This window comes from Rhamphochromis sp. 'chilingali' (assembly GCF_963969265.1).
Source record: "Rhamphochromis sp. 'chilingali' genome assembly, chromosome: 18".
Taxonomy (NCBI): Eukaryota; Metazoa; Chordata; class Actinopteri; order Cichliformes; family Cichlidae; genus Rhamphochromis; species Rhamphochromis sp. 'chilingali'.
The window spans coordinates 8947270-8966726 of record NC_137945.1 but is presented as its reverse complement, the minus strand read 5'-3'; the positions used below and the strand labels follow the sequence as shown (position 1 = coordinate 8966726).

Here is a 19457-nt window from a genome sequence, read left to right as displayed (position 1 = left end):
AGTTATTCATTAATTTATAGAAAAAGTCAATTCTTTGACTGGTTTTGAATGAACCAGCTATGCAATTAAATTAAAGATGTGGAACCTTTCATTTAGACAGGAGGCGTGCCTGGAGCTATAACAAGGATGGCTGCCAAGCAGATGACTTACTTAAGGGCTGTGGAACGTAGTGTCAGAGCACAGGGGCTTGCATAGTTATGGTGAAAATAACCCCCTCTGATGGATCAAGGTAAAGATTAACTTTAATTCTGGATTTACCAACATATAGCATAAAGATTCAGAACAACAGTGAACTGGCAATGTAGAACAACTCATTCCTGTGTGTTATAGATGTTGACTGTGTTCTTAAGGTTAGGGTCCATTTGCAGGCAAATCATCAGTAAAGTTTTTCATGGCTTTTTGCTTTTAAGTGGAAATAGGTGGTATTGGTCCTTGATTAGGCACCAGCACTCCATGTGCAGAAAATAGAGAACTGATAGTGAAACCCTTGCAATGAGTCTCATCTATCTTCATTATAATGCACTTGAGTAGTTTGGTTTACTTTAGCAACTGAGAGTTGCAGTTAATATTTACTGGAGCACCAAATGCACAGTGGAAAACAGTTCTACAATAATGCACATTGTTTTTTTGTTGTTGTATTTTTAGGTCTTTAATATAAAAGGTAACCAGTGAAAATGCAATGTGGTGAAGGTTTTTGGCAAAAGTGCAATGCAAGTGGTTAAAAAATTATAGATTTTCCAGAAACTGCTACATAATTTTACTCAGTTGGCATCGAAGGGAACAGGGAAGCTTAAAACGTAAACATTTTTACAGCAAATAGTAGAAATAAATAGTAAAATAGTACAATAGTTGGTTTTCCCGTTTAATACAGCTATACAAATCAAACTAAACTGAGTAAGATTTAAAGTTATGCATGGTAAAAGAGTATGTTATCTAACGTCAAGGCATTCAAAACATTCAAGACAGTTATCAGTCTTTCCAGGAGTGGGCATCCTAGCAAGTTCACCCCGTGGTCAGACATTTCAATGCTCAGAAAAACCCCTCAAGAGCTACATTTTAGACTCTACAAGCCTCCAAAAATGACTTGTTTGGAGGGGATTTCCTCTTCTCTTTAGAAAACAACATGGCAGCTTGGCTTAAGTTGCCATGTTGCTTCTGAACAAAACACAAAACTTCTGGAAAAATGTCCTTTGGATGGATGAAAAGAAGTGGAAATATTTGGCCATAATGCACACTGTCATGTTTGGAGATAATCAAACATGAAACTTCAGCACAAACACCTCATATCAACTATCAGAAGGGTGGTGGAGGGATGATAATTTGAGCTTGTTTTACAGCCACAGGACCAGGGCACCTGGCAATCATTAAAGCAACCATTAACTCCTTGGTATACCAAAGTATCCTGGAGTCAATTATGAGGCCATCTGTCTGACAGCTAAAGCTGGACTGAAACTGGGATCATGGCAGCAGGTCATGGGTCATTGGGGTCATTGCAGCAGAGCAGCAAATTTACAACAGAATGATTGAAAAAGAAAATAATCAAGGTGTTTTAATGGTCCGGTTAAAGTCCAAACCTCAACCACATTGTTATGCTGAAGTCAGACCTTAAGAGAGCTGTGCATAAAGAAATGCCAACAAACCTCAATGAAAAAGCTATGAAGAACAGTGGGCTAATATTCCTCCAAAACAATGTGAAAGACTGATAAAGTCGTACAGAAAATCATTGCTTCAGGTTATTGTTGCTAAAGGTATTGTTCCTACAAGCTACAAAACCTATTGAGTCATTTAGTTTTTCATGTGACTGCAGAATATCCTTTGAAAACTGTCATGGAGTGTTATCCAAGCTAGCTAGCATTAGCTAATCAATGCAAATATGATAATTTCTGGGTCCAATAAAACAACATGTAGACAGAAGAAATGCCACACTCGAGGCTTCCGAAATGTAGTCCATTAATCATTGGGTGATGTCATGGTGGATACTTCCATCTTTTATATGGGCTACAGTCTACAGTCAGCTTTAGATAAAAACTCAAACGGCAAAGCATCAAAATAAACACAAGCAAATAAATGATAAATTATTGCAGATAGGCCCTGCTATACCTTATACAAGGGTGCGACTTTTTCAGTGACAGCAAAGATGATCTGGACGTTCTTCTGTCTCAGTGTTTCAGCAATCTGAGCCACCGAAGGATGGTCCTGTCACAGTGGAATCAGGGCAGATGCAAATTGCAATGCATAACAGTCAGGCCAGAATATATATGTGTAATAAGTAGTTAAGCATGCTCTACCTCTTCCTTCTATTGCTGTCCTCCCTCTTTCCCTCCCATCTAACAACTCTTTCTATTGCTCATTTCATTCACTCACCGTAACAGACTTTCCATTCCCTCCAAATAGATAAATAAGTCCCATTCAAAGAGGAGTGACGCCCGTATCTTGCACATCCATTTTCAGCCTTGGGTGGCCATGCATTCAGACAGAAATAGATTAATAATGCATCCATATTCACTCCACCTGTCAAGTGTCTGGACTGGAATGAGGTCAGGACACTAACAGTCTCATGAACCTAACGAGACACCTATATGGATGTTTAATACACGCGTATAAAGAATTACACTCACAAGCACACATCCAGGCGTGCATGCTCTTTGAGCACCTGCACAGCACACACCCACCCAGCCTTCTATACACAACCCGGGTGAGATTAAGAGATGAAAGCTTTGGTTTGAATTACTCCACAAACACTCCAGCTGTTTCCCATCAGGGTGTGCCTGTCAGCATCTTCTCTACCCAGGGAACTGTGCTGTTGATTCTGACCTTTAAATCACTGTCTTTGACTTTCTCTGCAGCTGCCTGGACCTCTATTTCACTGCAGACGGGAATCAATTTAGCACGCGTTGCAATATCTGGTCCATAGGATAAACACTGTATGCTCCTTGGGACCACAGTCACCCAAGCATGCATGAAAGTAAGTGAAAACACATATACCTCTGTGATGGCTCATTCTGGCAAGGTAAAGCTTCGGTTTTTACCTGTGAGTATAACCGTGGGATTTCACAAGGCAGGATTAATCCGTTTTCTCAACAAGTGAGATGAGTTTGAAAAGAAACTGACAGACAATCCCAGTAGACAACGAGCAGCATTATTACCCTATTAAACTGTGTTGCAGAGCAATAAAAGGATAGAAATCTGATATTTACACTCCTTTTAGTTCTTGCAAGGTCTTTATTAATTCATGAAAAATATTTGTCTTTTGTTGCTGGTGTATATTTTGGGTCTATAAAAGCCTTTTTAGTGAAAATGGATCTAAAAGTAATTTGCATTGCTCTGAAATGCTATGTTTGCTAGAAGTAGCAGAAGTAGCACTATCTCTCTCTCTCTCTCTCTCTCTCTCTCTCTCTCTCTCTCTCTCTCTCTCTCTCTCTATAATCTCAAAAGTATCTGCTTGTCTGCCTCTGTAACATTCAGTCCAATTCAATTTTATTTATAAAGCGCCAAATCACAACAGCAGTCACCTCGAGGTGCTAAACATCCCATTCTTAATCCACAGGGTTTAATATGGATTACCCATCGGAGATATAACAGCTTCGGCTCTTCTGGTAAGGCTTTCCACAAGGTTTACAAGTGTGTTTATGGGAATGTTTAACCATCTTCCCAGACCTGGTTTGCAGTCTCTGGTCTAATTCATCTAAAAGGTGTTTTATAAGGTTGAGGTCAGGACTCTATGCAGGCCAGTCACGTTCTTTCACACCCGCTCACTTATCTATGTCTTTATGGACCTAGCTTTGTGCACTGGTACGCGATCATGTGGGAGCACGAAGGCGCCCTCACCAAACTGTTCCCAAAAAGTTGGGAGCATGAAACAGTCCTAAATGTCTTGTTATGTTGACACATTAAAAGTTCCTTTATTTAGATCTAAGGGACTGAGCCCAACTCCTGAAATACTACAACATATAATCGCCTTTCCACCAGAGGCCATCGAAGGTATTGGAACACCTGAATTCAGTAATTTGGATTGGTGTACCTGTCTATAGAGTCCAGTGACAGAGGAGAACACACTTTTACTGTAGCACTACACATCTAACAGATCACACCATGAGAGTGCTTGTGTTTTTCATGGGCTAAAAAATATTATCCATGGTCTGCTGTAGCACACTGAAGTAACATAGACATATTGTTGATTTATGCATCCGTGGTTTTTTTTAACAGGGGGCTAGAGCCTATCCCAACTGATAATGGGTGAGTCTGTAACAGGACTAATACAGGGAGACAGACAGTCACTCAGCCCTATGGCCAATTTAGAATCACCAATTAACCTGACATGCATGTCTCTGGACTGTGAGAGGAAGCTGGAATACCTGGAGGGACCCAATGCATGCACAGGGAGAACATGCAAGTCCCATACAGCTGACAGGTTTGAACTAGGAATCCTAAAACCATTAAATAAAACATTAATTCTGCAATGATTTTCAATGTTTGGCCCATTTCAGTGTAAGTCCAACTATAATAGACCTATAATGAAAACACCATTTAAGCTTGAACTTTTTTTCTTTAGTAAAAAAAAAAAATTAAAGTTCTTCTAAAAAATGTATATATTTGTAGCAAGTGACACTTCCCATCATTTGGAAGCACAATGCAGGATAATTTTCCATCTCCAGCAACGTGGAAAACAGCATCCGTGGAGAACACCAGCAGACGGGTCACGTTTCTCCAGCCAATCTGCCGCTGCAAGTGAAGAACATTTAGTCAATAAATTACCGATTGGCAGAAAATTGAACACAGCGACCACGACCTAAGTGTTTCTGACAGACTTCTAGAAAAGAATTACCTTCCTGCTTTTCTATGTAATCAAATAACTGTGAATGAGTAATATTTTGTGCCTTCAAGTTTAGGGCTTAGATCAAAAACCTGTGAAATTCAATTATAGAAATCAAATTTTCATGTTTAAGAGCTTGTGAGTCTAAGATACACCCAAAACTGAGCGATGCAGTTTCCCAAAGGAAGCTTAGTATTCTGTAATAGCCCTTTCATCTATTGTCTGCAGTCTTTCCACTTCCTCCACATAACGCCCACTCAAACAAAAGCAACAATATCTGTATTGCAGTCGAGCTCCCTGCTGGGCTTTCTCACATTACCTCACACATGGTGGCCTGCATCAGGTCATTCAACCCAACCTCTGGTGAATCCAGGTTACTGGAGATCCGTTGCCCCCCTACCAGCTCTGTGAAGAGGCTTCCGTTGGTGGTGAGGCTTAGGATGTTGTGGTAGGTGAAGGGAGGAGTGCAGGGCCAGGGCTAAGTCCTTTTACAGGGATTTCGGAGCATGTCCTTTGCAGTGTTGATGTATAGAATCACTGTCTTTCCCACAAATGCAACAAAACCTTTTGGAAGTGGAAGTGGAAAGGAACAAAGGAAAATAAGAAGTACTGTGTGCTGTGAGAAGTGAATGAAAAAAAAAAAGGTTGGGGTGGGGGTGGGGGGGAAGTAAGATAACTAATGGTTTCCTGTCTCCCAAAAGCTACCAGTTGTCCTTGAGCAAAGCACCTAATTCCCAATCACTCCAGCAGTGCTGCTCAGTGGTCAGTAGTAAGATTATGATTATACTGGGCAGCTCCCAGGTGTATAACTATGTAAATGGGGCACAAGGGTATTCAAAAAAAAAAAAAAATGAATATACAGATATAAAAAGTTATAAGAAAATTGCATTGACCTAAATTTCATATGATAAGGAAACTGAGGCAAACAGACCCAATCTGAAGTCACTGGTGATATTCTTCATTTCTTTCATGAGGTCAGCCCCCAACTTTTTAACATTCATCAGGTCATCCTCCATGGAAAAAGACAGATCCATCAGGTAGTACAGGTCTATGAGGTAGTCCTTCACCTGTTTGAACTTCACCTCAAAGCTCTGGGGTTCTCCTATAGATGCGAAATGTGGAAATTCTACTGCAAAACACACCACAGCTATAAAAGTAGCTCGGTACTATTTGGAAGTGTGCACACATCACACACTGTTTCAGGCTGATTCTGATATTTGTGGAAGGTTTCTACTTTTACATTTGATATTTTATGCAGTTGATACAAAAAGATTTTGTGGTTCATGGTTTCTTTTGTGTGTGGGTGTCGCTGGGTGTTTTTGGTCTCCTCATTACTCAGCCAAGGTTGTGCACAAAACCCTGTAAACCTGATTTGGTCATTGCTTCTAAAGGTATTTTTTTTTATTTTGACTGACTTACGATGGCTTTAGTTTCATAAGATGAACAGGAAAGCTTGAAGGAAAGCTGTCATTAGGTGAAATCAGTCACAAGGAGAGAGCTGCACCAAAAATCTCCAGACTACTTTGGTCACTAGCAGATTGCCACAGTCATCCGTTATGTCTACATGGAACACCTTGACTTGTCTTCAAACACTTGTTAATTGCTAGCTGAGTGATATTAAAAACTTGAGAAGGAGTAACACAGACTAGAAATGGAGAGAGTTCAGTTTCAAAATGCAACTTATGCGTCAGTGCTGAAGCCAACACATTTCACCAGGTGGAACTTTAAAAGCAATGCATTTTATGTCTCACTGTTCAGAGTTTCAGTACTGCTTATAAAAAGTATTTTTAGACAAGTAAGCAAACTAGTAATCTGCTAGTGACTCAAGCAATTGCAATTTTTTGGCCAATACACATTTTTCCCTAGCAAATATCAATCCACTCTGATCCACCATCCATTATTTCCGCTTATCCTCTCTGCTACCAGGCTGGAGCCTAACCCAGCTACCATAGCGCAAGAGGGTGAGAGGCAGGGCTAACACATAAAGACACTCACATTAACACCTATGGGCAATTTAGAATTACTAGTTAATCTAATCAAATGTCTTTGGACTGTGGCAGGAAGCTGGAGTACTCAGAGAGAACAACAGTCCTAATCACCGCACAACCTTGCTGCCACCCCAGCAACCAGTGGTTGCAAATTGGCTGCAGACTGGTCTTTAGGGCTGTGTGGCTCGGGCCTTATTCACTTGACTTTGCATTGTCACCATGATACAATACATGTAGTGTCCTTTCCTTCCTGTGATGTTATCACGATTAAGGCTAAGTGCTTAAAAAATTGCATTACACAAACTAATGACATTGGCTACATCCCTCTTTTATGTGCAGTTTGCTAAAGCTAATAAGTGACATTACTAATGTAATTAAAAATGCATTAATTATACTGGTAATTTATACCCACCTGGTCTGAGGTGCAGCAGGACAGTCTGAGGCTGGAGCTGGGTCACTACTCTGTGCAAGCGTTTATGTCTTTGTTCTTTAGGATGAAAGGTGATCTTCCGGTTTTTCAGAAGGACAGTGGAACCTCTAGGGTCCTCCAGGTGATCAAAAGGACAGCCCCTCTTTAGCAGGGCTCCAGCTGTGTCGCAGCGCTCCCATATGTGCTGACCCACTTCTAGAAAATTCTTTACACAGGTTTAAGTTAAGTTCAACGCCTTACATCAACACTGACTGCAAAAAGGGCAAAGTCAGTGCTGCAGTTAATGGAAGCAGTACAGAAAGGATGTGAATGTGTGTGTGTGTGTCTCTGTGTGTTTCTTTTAACTCAAAAAACAAAGCCTGTCATCTTTCAACAACATCATTAAAATGGAACACATATGATGTTCCATATTCAAAATTTGCTTACAGGGTTTACTGTTGTTATAAAACACACGCTTACATCACTGTTTGATACAACACAACATGCACACGACAACATATGATGTACTAAATATACAGTACTGTGCAAAAGTTTTGAACCACCCTCGAATAGTTTATATTTTTGCTTCCAAGGAGTCAGACATTCATGCAGTTTTTTTTAAAAGGCGTCTTGAGCTATAATTTTTCAGACTTTCTGAAGGTCTTGCTAAGTTTTCCTTTGGACAGTGGCTCCTTTTTCACTCATTTTCAGTTCAGTCCTTGTATCTGACCATTTTTAGAGGGATCTTTTTTAGTTGTTAAACCATTAAACACTGAGAGAAAGAGAGATAGGAAGAGATAACACAATTTAATAGACATAAAATAGTACTTTTGAACCAACAAGCTGATTCTATGAGCTGAAAAGATGCGATATTTTGGCATCGTGTGCAGTCTGCCCATAAAAAATCAAAGAAACTGGAGAACTGGACAAATAGAGGACAGAAGAAGTGGCAGGCCTAAAAAAGCCATAGCTTCATCAGCTATCGCTATAGCTATAGCAAAATGAAGATTATATGAAAGTTGTGTTCTTCCGAAATAGGAAAAAGTGCAGCAAATACCTGACATAGCACCTGTGAGAGGCGCTTGAGTTTAATCTTGATCAGAAATGTTCTCAGTTGAAGGGTGGCTGTCGTGAAGCCATTTTTAAAAAAAATATTCACCTTCAAGTTCCTTAGATTGCACAGACTCTGTTTTTGCCTTCTATATTTTGCACCTATTTCCCAAGCAGCATATGAAGATATAAGGTGTGGCTTGAGACTTTTACACAGTACTGTAATTTAAGTTATTAAATATGTAATTACTTAATTTTATTAGGATTAATCAGTAATAGCATTCAATCTTAATACAAAATGCAAACTAGGACTTAACCCATCCACTGCTAACTTTTCAAGGTCTCCACTCAAATAAATTGGAGATTTCTATATCCACTAAGCATCTCTCTGTTAAAGGAACAGATCTGGAGTACTGAAAAACTTTTTGTGGACCAAAAATATACTTGGTGTTCAGTTAACAGTGAACCCGCCAAAAAAGAAGTCACAGCGTATTTCCGAGGCCATTCACCTCCTAAGTACACCAGGCACAATGTGGCCCTGCTGCCAGGCACTCTCCACAGCTCCTGACCCCTTGACTTTCACATTTGTGATGTGAATGGTCTGCAAGAGAACAGAAACTAGCAAGAGGCTCCAATATTCCATCATGTGAATGCACCGTACGCAGAAGAAAAGCAAACTTAGATTTTTATGCTCTGTACTGGATACATTTTGGAAGTCAAGGGATTAGCCGATCAGATTTTTCCTCTCTCTGTTTCTCATAGCACAAAATCACAAATTGTCAATGCACATTTTTCCTTGTCAGTCACCTAGCAACGCTTTTCTTACAACTTAAAAAACATTCTATAGTTTGTACTTGACCCATGTTAAAAATGCAGGCTTCGTGAATTACATTTCAAGTCAATATATGATCAGAATCACACTGCTGGCTGTTTGTCATCAGTTTAGTCACACTAAAAATCTGTATGCATCAATACCTCCTAAATTGTAGTCCATAAATAGATTATTTTTTTTAAAACTACAGAGGTATCTTAACTGTTTAAGCTAACTGAATCTCTATAAACTGATATCTGCTTATGAATACGCAGATAACTGTAGTCTAGCAAACAGGTGTTTTGTAGCACTTTCTGTTGATCAGTCACACCTGAGAACATTTTGTTGTGTGGATACAGGATGTCATGCCACTGACATATTCCCACCATGTAATAATAATTCAAAAGTTGAAAAACTAACACCGAAACCAATAAAAACTAAACTAAAACAAGAAAATCCACTCTGGAAACTAACTGAAATGGAACTGAAATAAACCCCCCAAACAAACAAACAAGTCAGAATGCAATTTTAAAAAAAATTCAAACTCCCCTGCAGCCCTGAATTTGATATGCATAATGAAATGGGTGGATAGATGGAAACAATGGCTGGTGGACAGAACAGGAAGTTTTGAAGCACACATATGTTTTTTTTAACTGGATACCCTGCTTATATGTTCAAGTATAGATGGTAAATAAAAGATGGACGCAAGCTTTAGGGTCAGAAAAGTGCCATAAACCTGGCTCCCGGATATTTGTCTGACCTCTTGCAGACTTATACCCCCCTCAGATCTCTTAGATCAAGTGATCTTTTGCTTTTAGCCGTACCAAGGTCGAGGCTGGTTCATAGAGGCGATCGAGCATTTGCAGTCGTAGCACTACGACATTACCCTCTACACCACAGACTTCAGCCACTGCACAGAGACCTGCCATCTTCAGAAGTTTTCTGATGACTCTGCGGTGGTTGGATGCATCAGCAGGGATGATGAGACAGAGTACCGGGCTGTGGTCGACTCCTTTGTCACGTGGTGTGAGCAGAATCATCTGCAGCTCAACGTGGCAAAGACCAAGGAACTGATCGTGGACTTCAGGAAGACCAGGAAACACTTGACCCCTGTTTCAATCCAGGGGGTCAGTGTTGACATTGTGGAGGACTATAAATACCTTGGAGTACACATTGACAATAAACTGGACTGGGCTAAAAACACCACAGCACTTTACAGGAAGGGCCAGAGTCGTCTCTATTTTTTGAGGCGACTGAGGTCCTTCAACATCTGCCAGAAAATGCTGAGGATTTTCTATGAGTCTGTTGTGGCCAGTGCGATCCTCTATGCTGTTGCATGCTGGGGGAGCAGGCTGAGGGTCGCAGATGCCAACAGACTTAATAAACTGATCCGTAAGGCCAGCAATGTTGTGGGGATGGAGCTGGACTCCCTCAAGGTGGTGTCGGAGAGGCGGATGCTGTCCAAGATAAAGACAATGTTGGATAACACCTCCCACCCACTCCATGACATGCTGGTCAGTCACAGGAGCTCGTTCAGTGAGAGACTGAGATTACCGAAAAGCACCACTGAACGACACAGGAAATCATTCCTGCCTGTGGCCATCTCCCTGTACAACGCATCCACTTAACACACTGTTTGCTGCTACAACTACACATGTTTCTTTTCCAAATATTTATTTATAAGTGACTTATGTATGTATGTATGTATATATATGTATATATTGTACTATTCTTAGTTAGCGTATTGTCTGTCTTGTCTTAATGTTGGTTTAAAATGGAGCACTGTAACAAAAAATAATTTCCCCCAGGGATCAATAAAGTATTCTGATTCTGATGATTCTGATAAGCTGTGGAATAATTTACCCCCATACATCAGACAGGCTCCTACTGTCAATCTTTTTAAATCTTATCTTAAAACACATTTTTGTTTACTGGCTTTTAATATATGGAACTCCAAAGTGTTCAAAATTAAATAAATAAATAGGTCAAGATGAAATAAATAACTATGTGAATAAATAAGACACAGATATGTAATGTGAGAATGATATTGTGAAATAATGGAACACATTTTGAAAAAAATGCTCATTATTGTGAAATATATTGCATTCTGCTATATAAATTTACTTATTATTGTGAAATATTATTTCATGGTCATTATTTTTCACAATAACAGAGATTATTCCTGAGGCATTTTATTTATTTCCAGCCGTTTTTAGTCCAAAATGACCTTTTTTCAAAGTCAGTCTTTATTTCAAAATCCCGTTTTTCCCGATGGTCTATTTATTTCATAATGCGACTTTTCAGCAGAATGACTTTGTCTGTCAATCAATGTAAGTGGGCTGGACCTTTGCACCTATTGGCTTATCGTTTACCATCGACTAGTTTTCCTGGATACCGGCTCCGCGGACGGCTACTGCAGCTAGCAACAGCGTGCTAGGTCAAAAGTCACGGAGGATGGCGGACTGGTGTGAGCTTCAGCCAGTTCTGCTCATTTAAGCAAATCAGATAGAGAGGGATCATTTACCTGTAGATACTGTTTTGAGTCGTTTAGATGTTTCTGAAATGCTTGGGATGATAATTGCTCTTCAAGATGTTCGCATCGATGACAGCATTGTCAAAGGTTTAAGATCAATTCAGCACCGTGTTCGTTTGGAATACGCCGAGGAAGAACAGTCTTCAAATGTTGGCCGTCCACGTCTAGAAATCCCGGTGCAGCACTCAGGACTTTAGTGCTGTCCGGGATAACCGTCGGGGTAATTGCCGATACATTTTCTGTGTCTCCGAGCACAATTAGGAGGAAAATGACGGAGGATGGTCTAAGGTAAGTTTATGCTGTAATTGAGCACCTGTGTGATTCTGTACACAGCATTGTTTAGGTGTTGACCTTAATTATGACGTTTGACAATGAATTATTATCGCTTACTTTTTTTTGTTACTGTCTAAACTAAGTGGGGCAGCTACGGCTAAAGCTATCGGCGCCATCTCGGCGTTGAGACACGTTTAGCAGTGTTAGCTGTTAGTGTGTTAACTCGGAGACTGGGGTCAGTGGAGCCTGTAGGAACCTTTTACACAGAGAGTAGACCCACCAGCTTTCCACAGTCTACTTACTTATCACATCTTGTTAGACAACAGGGTCATTAGTGCTTTAAATAGTACATAGTTGAATGTTTCATTGCTGTTTGCAGTTGATTGTTCTCTGATAACGCATAACAAGGTTGATGTTAAATAGCGAGTTTATTGAAATGGTTTTGTCTATTTCAGCAGCATTATAGATATACTTTCTCTGGTGTCTTCGGTAAAGCTAAAACAAGAATACATTTACATCCTTGGTTCTTTCAGCATTAATTGGAAAACTTTGAGATTTGCTGTGCGCCTCCCAAGCCATTCTCTTTTATCCCACCTGTCAGGTATAGATGGCAATACTTTAAACAAAGTTAAATTTGTTATACCTGAAGAGAACCAATCCTGACCTAGAATGGGTGAATGAATAATTAGTTGGTAGCCAATGCCTAAGCAACTCACTTAGGCCCTGGCAGACTCAATAAGTCCATCTAGGAACAGCTGCAGGAAACACCTCTTCAGTTTAGATTTAAAACATGTGCATGCTCTTTCAGGTTGATGAGGATTATGGTGTGGACTGGACAGGACAACATAATCGCTGCCCATCAAATGAGATCACCATTCCTGAGATTCAGCTCCCAGATGCACTGAATGAACAAGACCCTGCTGTGCTACCAATACTTCAAAATCACTTGTAGAAAGACATTATTACATTTAATCAGTTTCTATGTCAGGAGGATTTTTTTTTTTTTTTTTTAAATTTCTACAGCTTTGTAGCTAATACTGACTCAAAACAGCATAACCAATTTCATTTTCAACAAAACAGTGAGTGGCTATAAAACAGGATTTGTTTTATACAGCTGTCACTTTAATGATATTCATTTCTTGGTTGGATATACAGTACATGTCAACTCTGAGCAGATTTAATACAATGAACACAGTAGAGTAGTGTAACATCTTAATTCAAATAATTTTTTCTAGAAATTTTTTTTGTATCAGTAGCGAGTATAAACAAAACATATTGTGTAATTTATAATGTACAGTGAACAACTGATTTTGATATCTGAACTCTTCATCAGTTTATATTAAAAAAGCCATAAATGCACACCTGTACTCTGTATTTTTCACTGTCAAGTGTATTAAAAAGAACTAGAACGCACTAGATTGTCCGTTTCTTTGAACACCGAGTACAGTAATGTGATGCAAGAAAGAAGAAATGGTCTAATTTTACCATGTGGTTATGGAATCAATCGTAAACCAGACCAAAACCTGAGTCAGTAGAGTTGAGACACACCTGAATGTCCATTAGAAATGACTCATAGGTACAGTAGTGTGCAGGAAGACGTAGTACTTCAAAACCGGTGGAAGACTTTGGAAGATTGCTGTTGACCACTTCCACAGTCATTTCTCGGCAAGACTTCCCATCCTGTCCAAAACTTGATGAGGGCTTTTTGTTGTGCACAAGATGCTGCAACAGAAGATTGTTTTAAACTATAATGACATCCTATATTCATTATTTTGAATACCATAAAAGATGACCACTTACATACAGGGCACCAGACATTTTTGCCCCACTCAAATTGCTGTTGTAGCTTTTATAGATATTTTTATGTTAACAAAGCTAAAAGTAGTCTACATACAATTCTAGTGCAACTGATAATGCCACCACTCTTATGTATTGCATGGAGCAAATAACAAAACAAAATTATACTATAGCGTAGAGCTGGGCGATAGAACGATAACGATATGTATTGCGAAATAACTTTTTCTCAATAGAAAAATTAAACTATTGCGATAGACCTCACCGCTCTTGTCCTTTTTATAAAAAAATAAAAAATAAATATCGTGATATGAAAAAATCTCATATCGCCCAGCTCTACTATAGTGTACTTTGTTAATGACCCAAGATCACTGGACTGTATGTAATTTACCAAAGTATAATCAGAGAAAACCAATGGCAAAATACCTATCGTAGCAGACTTACCATTTTCAATGAAGGACCGAAGGTAACCTGCCACTCTGCATTTATCCTCGAGAGCATTCCTCTTCTTCATCTTCTGTGGCAGGCCACAGTCATTTTATAGCTTTACTTATCTTGTAGTCTTAAGAGCATCAGCAACATTAGGTGTATTTTTATTAAATGTAACCCAGCTGTTCAACTAACCCACGCATACAAAACAGTATATTGGTGTTTTGTGTCAACAATTAATGTTCATCCTTCATAAATTAACCAAATAGCTTTACTATTCAGATGTTAAAAGATGTGACCTGACCTTACCTCACAACAGGGAGCAGTCTCTGATTCCCTTGGTAAGAAAGGAGGAATGATGTCTGATCTTTCTGTCAGAAGCGGCCATACCATGGTTTCCTTAAGCCCTTTCCTCAGCTGCTTGACTTGACGACTTGTTTGTGTTATGACCTACAACGGTGAGACCAAACCAAAACTGAAGTTGGAGTCTGTAAAGTGACACACACTTTAAATGTTAAATATTTAAAGAACATCCACTGTACTAGTAAAAGCATTTTCAAATTATACCCACTTACAAAATCACTACGTTGAACTAAAATTGCTTTCTTTTCTTTCACATAGATTACTTGTCTTCCATATTAGCACAGAAGATAAGCCACTTTAAAACAGTCATGAATAACTATTACCTACAACAATGTAAATAGTAATACAGACATTAACCCAGAAGACAATTATTTTCTCTTACCTAATTTATAGAATTCTTTGCTATGATAAAAAACAGTATTAAAAAAAATCTGTGACTAAACTGATTAAAAAGCTCATTTTTGCCAGACAGACAGACTAACCAAGCAATAATAACATATCGTTACTTACCCTGAACAGCGTTTCGTGGAGTGGAGCTAGCTGTGATAGCGTTAGCATTTGCTAACGTTAACACTGTGCGGTTGTGATGAGAACTTGGACCAGGGACCACTTCATCTCCAGTACACTGCTGCAATACGCAGACTGAGGTGAAGACGTTCAATCTAAGCGGTTAGCAAGTTCTCTGAGTAACTCAGAAACGGACTTGTTTCCTGCAGCCATGCCCTTCACAAGAATTGATACACCTGTAACGTTATTCGCGCCCAGTGTTTTGCATTTGTCGGTGCCTTAAGTTTATTTTGAGCTGCATACTGCCGCCAGCTGCATAGGAGATGCATTGCACCATTAAACCTAAATCGACAATTCATGTGCTATTACTTATGTCTGAGTAAAGGAGCAACCAATCACACAACTGGCTCCGCCCTGTCTTTCTTGATTGACAGACAAAGTCATTCTGCTGAAAAGTCGCATTATGAAATAAATAGACCATCGGGAAAAACGGGATTTTGAAATAAAGACTGACTTTGAAAAAAGGTCATTTTGGAATATAAACGGCTGGAAATAAATAAAATGCCTCAGGAATAATCTCTGTTATTGTGAAAAATAATGACCATGAAATAATATTTCACAATAATAAGAAAATATATATAGCAGAGTGTAATATGTTTCACAATAATGAGCATTGTTTTCAAAATGTGTTCCATTATTTCACAATATCATTCTCACATTACATATCTGTGTCTTATTTATTCACATAGTTATTTATTTCATCTTGACCTATTTATTTATTTAATTTTGAACACTTTGGAGTTCCATATTAATACAGCATGAGAGTTATTTGTTAATTCATATTTGGTGTTTGCTATCAATACTATAAGTTATTTTATTAGGTATGTTGTATTCTTGTACAGCACTTTGGTCAACGCTCCTGTTGTAATTAAATGTGCTATATAAATAAATAAACTAAAAACTTTAAACTATAACCTGCATTTTTGGCAATGGCCAGCAGGGCAGATACATTTGGTTGCAGAAAGGAAAAGGAAAATGACCTCTGAGTATTTTCCTGTTGAGTGTGTGGTCTTAATTATGAAAGTGAAAAAAAAAAAAAGAGATAAAGGAAGGTATGCTTTAGGGTTACTTTTTTATTTAGAGCCACAACTATTTGGAAACAGTTGGACTTCACATGGTGGGAATACTGGTGGCTAGTAGAGTTTATGAGCCAAACAAAAAATACTGTTGCCCCCAAAGGATAAATCGGCTAACTAGCCGATTGGTTCCCTCATCCGTAGTGAGCTAATGCAGCGGTCCCCAACCACCGGTCCATGAGTCTTTTGGTACCGGACTGCGAGAGTGGAGGCTCAGGTGTGAAATGTATGTTTTTTATTGGTTTTTATCGTTATTTTGTTATTGTTTTTATCGTTAACTAGGTTTCCCTGGGTCTTTTCCCATGTGTTATGAATAAATCTTCTTTTTTTTGGTAGTGGTACTGGTTTTATTTTGTTGTATTTAGCCGCGACACTTTAAAGGACGACCCCTGAAAATACTGTCGGACATAAACCGGTTGGACCGCTGAGCTAATGTACCTGACTGTTTGCTGCAGCTTCATATTTAGCATTCAGACACACTAGAGGGGAGTCCATCCTCTCACAACTGTCTGCGAATGAGTAGTGATTACACAGACGAGAGAAATCCTGGATATCTTTCTGTGAAGGCAACTAACATAAGTGTATTTCCTAAAATTTGATTCAAACCCATTTGCTTTTATCATTGTGACACACTGCAAAAAAAAGGAGAAAAGAATAAAAATTGCCCCACAGAAGTGAACGCACGTCCACCTGCTGTCCCATCGCGTCTGGAGCTGCGCTGCATATAAAAGAGAGAGCGGCTCAGCCTGCAGCAGATGACAAGAGCAAATTTTGACTGGCAAACAACTGGTGGGATCCGGGCTACAATCTAAATGAGAATTTCTGAGCGGCAAGAATAATGAGACAGTTTACTTTCATTGCATCCTCAATGAGAAAAGTATTGACCCACCTTGTGTTCCTGTGGCTTTGCATCTGCAGTACAATAACAGGACAACAGCAAATAGGATGCTCATCTGGAAGAGAAAAAAAAAGTAATTTACTGGCTAAAATGTTGACCATTCTTTCCTCTCAAATCATTAAGGCAGAGTGGAGTTGTAATTGCTGTTTAAGGAAAATAATCTCTGCACTGAGCAGCTTACAAAAGACTATGAATTTGACCTGTGGGTGTTTGGTTTATACAATAGAAATAAAAGGCACTTACCTTGACTGATTCTACTGTGTGTAGACAAACGTGAAGGAGAGTAGGGGTGCCTTCCCTCTGGGGGTGGGACCAGATGGTTTCTTTATACACATCCTGTGCAAAACACGAGCTGTGGGACTTTGCCACCTCTCCCTCCCTCTGTTATCCTCTTTCCTGTAGCAGCCACAAGTGGATCAACTGGCTTATGTTTCAGGGTCGTGAGCAGCAAATGATCTCTTCAAGTAAGGCCAAAGATAAAGAGAATAATTCCCCAGCTTTCTGCTGAGAAAAGCTGAAGAAAAGAAAAAGACACTTACTTGTCATACTTGTCCTCATATAGCACTGGGCCGGTGTTAGAGAGCACACGCTATCTCTTACAATCTTTGCAGAGCTCTGCTTTCTCGATTGTTTGGCCTTGCTGACCATAGCATGCGACTAAAGCCCCAAAAGATATTGACCCAGCAGCACACAAGCTAAATGAGTTTTGAGGACACAGTTCTTGCTCAAAATACAAAGGCTCAGGACTTTCCTCCACTTGCAAGAGGAGATATTTTAAACCTCAAATCCAATATGTTGAATTTGCAAGGTAGAGAAGTCAAAAAATAAGCTATGTGAACGATAACGGTAGCTTTATTTGCATGCAACTGGTGGGAATAATGAATAATAGTATGGTTTTATCTCGCGCAGCAATAGCTGACTGATCACATAGCATCACAAGCTAAAATAATAGGGAGATTTTCTGCAGAGCTCTATTAAAGACAGCAGTAAATATGTATAGAAATTTCCTCGAGATCAAGCGGCTCTCACTGCCCACTCTAAACCTACTATAACAGCAAAAACAATGGAATTAGTCAGTGTGCAAAAATGAGCTGGCCAATACAAAGACGTGACAGTTAGTTTGCTTTCCCGTCTTAAAGATAAAGGATTAAACAAAAAGACCACTTTCCACTATTGCTGACTTCGATTTGGTTTAATTCAATTCAAATTTCTTTATCAGCCCGTGAATGGAATTTTATTTGCAGAGTTTGAAACAGAAATCCATAACAAATCAGCTCATTCTCAAGCGTGCTGTCAAACTTTGCAAACAGTTCAGGGGAAAAAAAGGCAAAGAAAATGAAGTTTTCTCATCATATATGAAGCGATATGGTTCTAAGAGCAAAAAGTTACTGACTCATTTTAAAGCAAAATATAGAAAAGGCATCAAAGGACAGAGAAAGAAGACCACGCAGTGTTGGCTCAGGTCTTTTAAGGAGATTTTCTTTGCCCACCACCATCCTACTTGTATGCTGTTCTCTGTGTTTTTTTCCCTTTTACTTCCAACCGGCAGCTCTTCTGTTCTGCCCAAAGGGACATTGATCTCGGGTCACTGAGTATGGGCAGCCTTTGAGAGGCGAGTGTTAAGTGTCTGTGCTCCCTGCTGAAGAAATAATACACAGACCTCTTCCAAATAGTGTACATTTTTACAGCTTGGTAAAGCATCTTCTTTGCTGTATTGGTGAGAATGGAGCTGGGTGGTTTTTCCAAGTTGAACTTGTATTTCAGTGGCAACCTTAAGGTCCATTTATTAGCACTTTCTAAAGATTCCAGCTGCATCCCACGGCCATCTCTAAAGTTTCATTATCAAGAGCAAAAATGATGTGACCTTGAAGTTAATTTTGCCTGACTGGTGTTTGGCCAAGATAGTTCAAGCTGATACTAAACAGCTTGTAGTATTTGTCAGCCGAAGGCCACGAGAAGGGATTGAGAGCATAGCATGGAACATCTTAGCATTTTGTTAAAGATATTTAAAAAAGCTAACAGTGTTATGACATTTTTGACCATGTGAATAATATGAACAAATTGTGTTTTATTCTGTTACAAGAAACCACTGCCATTGGGGTGCGCCAGGGAGCCCACTGGTTGCCATTGTTTTGGCAGGGTGTGCGTGTCAAATCAAAGGATTTCACACTGAAATGATTAATGTGTTTTGCTTCACTAGTTAGTGGTTTGAGTGTTGTGGCTAATGTGTATATGTGCATCAGTGGTTTTGAAAATAATCTAGATTTTTTTTTTTTTTTACAACCATGGACTTGAATATTAAACTTTAATATACAAACTGTCTCGTCTCTCTTGTGCTGTCTTTTTATTGCGCTCTCTTACACTTACAACTCTTACAATTGTCAGAAACAGTTTGAATCCATAGACAGTCCAAGCATTAGTTTTAAAAGATTTAACAACAAAAGGAAAATCCA

General features: G+C 39.2%; 1 protein-coding gene and 1 long non-coding RNA gene across 6 annotated transcripts; both read right to left on the bottom strand.

Moving 5' to 3' along the window:
• Positions 1-628: 628 nt before the first annotated feature.
• Positions 629-6763, bottom strand: LOC308385359 (integrin beta-1-like; the record flags this gene model as incomplete). The annotated part of the gene is made up of 4 exons (XM_080864216.1): positions 629-4722; positions 5133-5291; positions 5716-5979; positions 6737-6763. 4 exons carry the CDS (start codon positions 6761-6763, stop codon positions 4549-4551), a joined length of 624 nt encoding a protein of 207 aa, XP_080720342.1. The 3' UTR covers positions 629-4548.
• A 6531-nt stretch (positions 6764-13294) lies between these two features.
• LOC308385702 lies at positions 13295-19357 on the bottom strand. 5 transcript variants are annotated; one of them, XR_013969602.1, is made up of 5 exons: positions 17248-19357; positions 16996-17059; positions 14974-16852; positions 14410-14588; positions 13295-13599 (listed from the first exon to the last, which is right to left on the bottom strand). It is a non-coding gene; the product is annotated as an uncharacterized lncRNA (long non-coding RNA). The 5 variants fall into 5 exon arrangements; XR_013969604.1 differs by having other exon boundaries at positions 14410-14550; positions 17248-19344; XR_013969605.1 differs by having other exon boundaries at positions 14410-14550; positions 14974-16824; positions 17248-19344.
• Positions 19358-19457: the final 100 nt, after the last annotated feature.